Source organism: Triticum aestivum, chromosome 6D (assembly GCF_018294505.1).
Source record: "Triticum aestivum cultivar Chinese Spring chromosome 6D, IWGSC CS RefSeq v2.1, whole genome shotgun sequence".
Lineage (NCBI taxonomy): Eukaryota > Viridiplantae > Streptophyta > Magnoliopsida > Poales > Poaceae > Triticum > Triticum aestivum.
This window is the reverse complement of record NC_057811.1, coordinates 386,298,649-386,305,138: the sequence shown is the minus strand read 5'-3', so window position 1 is coordinate 386,305,138 and position 6,490 is coordinate 386,298,649. Positions and strand designations below refer to the sequence as shown.

Here is a 6,490-nt window from a genome sequence, read left to right as displayed (position 1 = left end):
TTTGTGGACATTGGAGATGCCTTGTTATCAACCGACGTTTTGGAATGTCTTATGAAAGATGATATGTTCTTACATGACAGTGTAAGACCAATTGCATAAACCTTGTAATTAATAATATGAACAATATATAATATCATGAAATATAAATATAATCTAAATGTTGTTTACAGGTGATAAATGCTTACATATATTGCATGCTTGCTCACGACCATCTACAAGACAGGGCGGGTGAAAAGGTACACATTATTAGCACGTTTGTATCTGGCCAGATAAAAGAAGATGGGGAAAAAGACATAGACCCATCAAAATATCACCGCATTGTGCATCATGTTAATACTTATCTACAGCAAGATATGGTTAGTTTTTGTCTCGTTATTCATGCATACAATTATGGATTGTTTTTATTTAATTCATATGTATAATGATTTATTAATATTTATATCTAATTGCGACCGTGACTTGTATGATATTTACACCAGTTATTCATTCCGATTAACATGCCGGGCTACCATTGGTATCTAGCAGTCGCCAATGCCAAAAAACGTGAGATTCAAGTATTGGACTCACTTGGTTCTCGGGTCAAACGCAATGACCTTGCTACTACGGCAACTATCTATTTTTTTACTCATTCTTAACATATGTTTTGTTTGCCTTCATCCCTAATATTTCTCATGTATAAAATAGTTACTAGGACTCGAGAAGCGTCTGAAACTTGTAGAGCATAGTCCGGAGTTTATCAGAGGTCATAAGTGGCCCGATCTCAATGTTACAAAATGGACGGTTGTAGAGCAGTTTCATGAGGCAATACAAACCGATGGGTAAGCACTTGTTAGAATGGTTTGTTTATTTGATTCATGTGTGTGATATTCTAAAGCATTATTTTATAATATTATAGCGTATCATGTGGGTTGTTTATGCTAAATTATATGAAATACTGGACATCACATGGACTGTCAGACGAGTTCACCCAGGTATTTCATTTTTATACATTATCTCGTTATTTTATCTCAAAATATTTTATAAATTGTTTTTATATATATTTTTGTAGGAGGATATAAAACATTTTCGACAAAAATTAGCTGTCATTTTGCTCGATTCAGAGCTGAATAAGCTAAAAGGAGGTCCCATATACCATCAACCTGACGATGAAGAAACTTTAGCTGATTCTGATCTCGAGATCCTGGAGAATCCATCTGACGTACTCAAAGACAAACGTCCTGCCCCAATCACTATCATACCCACGGACCAACGTGAATTACTTGCCGGCCTTTGCAACTACATCATGTCGATCAATGATGCCGGGTGTTTGGAGTAAGTATCATGTATCAATATTTAATGTGCGGATGTATATTATTGTTCTTCTTACCATCCAATTTATAGGGAGGTATGGGTTCGGAGCTCGACACCCGATCCAATGGGCTTAAGTCTTAAGAAACTTCAGTGCATACTTAACATGGAGCAGCCCATGGACAATGATTGCTTCAACACCGCCGTGCGTATGCTGGCATGTGATGAGGGAGTATTGTTCACAGACCCTCCTGTACACTACATGGATCTACGATTTTGTGTAAGTTATCGTAACTCTTCATTCTATGTGTCATTAGTATCAACATGTTGAAACAATATTTCTTTTTTTGCTTAGTCCATGATGCTAGAGTCAACACGAGGTCAGAAGTTTTGCGAGAAGGAAACTATCCAGACGTTGGCAACATTATTTGATAGCTGGCCTGGGATGGACAGCGACATCTCATCGTGCAACAAGGTAAGTAAAGTATTTTGTCCATTGTTATCATGGTTTATTGTTGTTTCTAATAGCTTCACTTTTAGATTTATCTTCCCTATGCATCCATCGGCCGATACATCTTGTATGTCGTCGACAAAGAGGCACATCATCTATATATTATGGATCCTATTCAAACATCACAATCGTTAGAGGAAAAAAATTAAGGCATGCACTGAAATTAAAAAGTTTTGCAAGGGATTTCAAAGAAGCACTCGAAATAAAGCTGCCTGGTTGGAATTATGATATATCTACATGGCAACGTTTATTTCCGTTCGGTGTTCCAACGAGTATAGACGGGTAATGAATTCATAACAAAAACATTTACTTTTGTTATCACTATATTCTTTATATTATTAATTTAAAGTTTTGCAGGAATGTGTCTGACTATTTTGTTTTTCATTTTATGCTCTGGTGGAACGGTAACGAATTGGTCAAGCCGATTTGCGCGGTGAGTATTGTCCGTTACATGTTTTAAGCCGTTCGGCGTGAAATTTTCATACTAACTATATGTATTGTTTGTGCAGGATGGGTATGAATTGAGGAAGCAGTTTTTACTATACTTGCTAAAACATCGTGGGAATGAAGCTAAAGAAAAATTTCCTGATATTGTGAAAGAATTTCTTAAGCGCATCATCTAGATGTTAATAGTTTTGTAATAGATGTTTAGTTGGAACATCGCTCAGTTTGTTACATGGACATGTCATTAATTTTCTTTATGTTATCAATTTACATTGCAAAAATGGACTTCAGTTATTAAATAATTGTGTTTGTTATATATTGTTTGTGCGTGTGGAAATTAACATGTAACTCTTGTAAACTATTTCAAGAGCCCGTGGCAACGCACGAGCATTTTACTAGTTAAAAGTAGAGATGGAGAAGTATTAGTTGTCGTACCGGATCCCTAAATTCACAGATACATCTCCTATACGTTCAGACCACCCATGAACACACGCCGCCAGTGCCAGGTCTCGAGGCAGTGAAGAGGCAAGGGGCGAAGACCGCCAGCGCAGATCAGATCCCACGAACAAGCCCTAAAATAAGAGGGTGTTTGTTTCAAAGGACTTATTGGTTTAGGGACTTAAAAAAGTCCCTATAAGTCCCATCTAAACCAAACAGGAGGGACTTATAGGGACTTATTGGGGTCAGTTGGAACTTATCAAAAAAGACTCTCAGGGAGAAACTTATTGGGACTTATCGATCTGGACGCACCTACCCCGCATCGCCCCGCACGAACCCCGCCCCGCTCGTTTCCCTCCTCCTTGCCTCGCTCCTTCCCTGCCTCGCCCCAATCGCCGCCGCTGCTCGTTCCCCTCCTCCTCGCCTCGCTCCTTCCCTGCCTCGCCCCAATCGCCACCGCCGCCGGCACCCTCAATCGCCGCCGCCATGGCCGATGAGGAGGACGAGATCCCCTTCTTATCTCAATTCCCCTCGTCTCAACAGACATCCGAAGGCTCATCCGCCGGTGCAAATCTCGGGAGGGGAATGGGTTTCTTGGATCTCAACAGCAACGTCGACGGCTTCCCGGAGTTGGGCTCGTACCAGCAACTCCTCTTCGACCAGTCGGCCAGTCATGGCCTTCCTCCGGTTGGACCTGGTATTCGTTTGTATGAAAAAGGGTTATGTGAGCAAGTGTTTTATCAACTTATAAGTCCCTGTAAACAAACAGGCAGGGACTCGGGACTTATAAATCGATGTAAACAAACAGATAGGGACTTAAAAAAATCCTATGACTTATTAAACAAACAGGGCCTAACGAGAGCGAACGTGCGCATTTCCCATTATTCATTTCCGAACGAGAAGAACAAGAAGAGCATGATTAAGCGCGTGGATGGGAGCGAAGCAAGCATACGTTCCCCGTCCTTCCCCACTCCAGAGTCAAATTCATGATCACAAACTCCGGCCAGAAGGTCCTAAACAATCCTCCTCCGGAACCCCATTTCTTAGTCACCTGCAGCCCACGCAAGCAAAAAGAAAACGGCAAGAGACGACATGGACGCCGCCACCGCCACACGTGTCCCCTTCACTCCGGCCTTCCCTCCCTCTCCCAGGGGAAGCGTGTCCCCTTCACACGCCGGCCGGTGCGCCCGTGCGGTCGTAGGTGAGCGGCCACCGGACGACACACCCCGCGCGAGGTCGCGCCGAATCGCCCAGATTCCGGCGCAGCGCATGCCCTGGGGAAGCCGCAGCAGCAGCGACGACAACCTCGGCCACCGCAGTGCATGCGTGCGGACTGCGGGCGTGGGTCACGGTCGATCGCGCGCCGGCCACCACCCGTTTCCCCGCCTCGCCGCACCTAACCCCGCTTGCCGGCGTGGCACGCTCCGGACCTCTACTTGTCGTTCGCTAATCTTAGTTCAGCGTTATATTTCGCCATGCGATCGAAACACGTGGGAAGCAATCGAATTCGTTGAACTGATTTTCATCTACGGAGAAGAAAATCACTGAGCAGATCACCCCGAGGGCATGCAATGCAACGTCACCGCGGTGACCAGCAGGCTACCACTAGCAGTGTATCACTGGAAAAGATTTGGCCTGGGCAGGACAAGGGCGGCAGCAGCTGGACACCAGCGTGTATCCGCGCTGCCCGCATCGATCACCCGCGCGCGCGGTGATCCGGGGGAGGCAAAGAATCAAACTGTCTGCGTGCAACTGGGGCGTGCCCTGTTGTTTCCATGCGCATGCATATCCACCTCCTGAATATACCGCGTGCCCAGGGATTTCGTGACAGATCCGTCCGGTCACCACTTGTTAATTCAGATTAACCACCAGCGTGAGTGACTGTGTCGACCGTCCACCCAGCCATGCCCGCTCCAGCTCGCTGGCATGTCCAGCAGTCACTGCAGCACGCACGCATGCATGCCCAGTAGTGCTTGGTCCGTTCGTCGACCGCCCAACCTGTTACGCGGCAGTGCACAGCACACTACGAGGTACACCAGTTCCCATCACATTTTACACGGACACGTCATAGTGCCTGGCTTTTGCTTGTCCGTAATGCCTTCTCCCCAGCACCAGCACCGTAAACTAATGGGCTGTGTGATCTTGTCATGTCCCGGGTGGGATCCCGCGTCGCCCTCGCCAAAAAAGTCCCGATTCAAACCTACCTTCCTGCCTTGTTCCCTCGCCCCGACCGGACATATATACCCACCCTGCCGCGCCACTTGACCACCACCAGCACCAGAATCAGATCATCACGCACAAGCCAGCCAGGAGGACGCACACGCACTAGAGCGCGCGCGCGCGCGCACGCCACGTATTGGTGAACAGAACAGGCGCAGCACGACGCGCAGGATGAGCCTGTCGCCGGCGCCGGAGGAGAGCTACGCGAGGCTCGGCATCGGCTTCGGCTTCGGGCGGAGGTGGCGGCGGGCGAGGGGGTTCCGACTCGGCGCGAGGAACCGGTTCTCGGTGCGGCGGCTGCGGGCCAAGCTGCTGACGTTCATCGGCCTCGTCGGCCGGCACGCGCGCCACCTCGCCAGGAGGATCTCCAGGAGAGGCGGCGGCTCCTGCCCATGGAGCGGCAGCGCGAGGACGCTCGTGGGCGGCAACGGGTCCCAGCGGTGGTGCCCTCCGGGCGGCGAGGCGGCGGCCAAGAAGCAGCAGCAGGCGCCGAGGAGGGCAGCGTCCTTCATGCGGACCAACTCCTTCTACGCGCAGGCCATCGCCGAGTGCCTCGAGTTCATCAAGCGCAACTCCGTGCCGGTCGAGGACTACGGCAGCGCCGTCGTCGCCCGCGGCGGCGGCGCCGTCGGGAGATAGACCGCATCGATCGGGACTCCGTTTGGATCGCGTGGGCAGTGGAACAACTAGCTGGAACAAATGTGTGTACGCACGTCCCGGTCTCCCGAGTCGATCGTCGATGGAGTCTCGGGATGTGAAACTAGCTAGCATAGTGTACTGATAGTACATACCGATGGAGTACAGAGGTGTAAACACGTTGTGAAATTTGAGTTGCGTATGTTGAAATTTTTGCGGGGCTGTGATTACTTGGCCGGTGCACGATACTCCTACTAGTGTTTCAACTTCTTGTACATTTCCAGGTGTAAGACTAGACTTTCTGCATGAGGCTCTTCCGGAGCCACAACTAAGGTCTGACTGCGCATGGATTCTACTACACGATAGAAAATGACGGGTCAAGAATTACCATCACAAAAAGAAAAGGAAAAAGATCGATGAATATTCAACGAAAAGTCTAACGCCCACATGTGGGCGTCTGGCAACTCGCCCACACGCATGGATCCTCGTCCAACCAATTCTGCACGAATCTTGGCGCGTTCTAGCAGTTTTTGTGTGCCACGTAGAACTAAGCTGGTGTGTGGGCATTCATCCGGTCGCCCACACGTCCTTTTTTCACCACACGAGGGACTGGTGTGTGGGCGTTTAGCAATTCACCCACACACCAGTTTCACGCACGCAGAGGGGGCTGGTGTGTGGGCGTTTATCACTTCGCCCATACGCCCGTCTCCTAGCCCACACCCAAAGCTGACAGTTGCCATGTGTTTCTACAGGTACATGGCAACTACCTCTAGCTTTGCTTGTAAGCAGATGGCAACTCTCAACTGCCCTAGCGTCCACGTAAGTAGATGTCAACTCTTTCTTTTTACATGGCAACTGCCCTAGCGTGCTTGTGAGCACATGGCAACTCTCTCTTTTTACCCGAACATGTTTTTTGCCATGCCTTTTTTAGTGCTACATGGCAACTGCCTAGTG

General features: G+C 48.5%; 1 protein-coding gene across 1 annotated transcript; it reads left to right on the top strand.

The window, feature by feature from the left end:
* Positions 1 to 4,856: 4,856 nt before the first annotated feature.
* On the top strand, positions 4,857 to 5,753 carry LOC123141699 (uncharacterized). Its single transcript, XM_044560784.1, has one exon. It carries the CDS (start codon positions 5,072 to 5,074, stop codon positions 5,537 to 5,539), a length of 468 nt encoding a protein of 155 aa, XP_044416719.1. The 5' UTR covers positions 4,857 to 5,071; the 3' UTR covers positions 5,540 to 5,753.
* Positions 5,754 to 6,490: the final 737 nt, after the last annotated feature.

Excerpts from the sequence above, each read along its gene's own strand:
- LOC123141699 (XM_044560784.1), top strand. The coding sequence starts at position 5,072 with ATGAGCCTGTCGCCGGCGCCGGAGGAGAGCTACGCGAGGCTCGGCATC.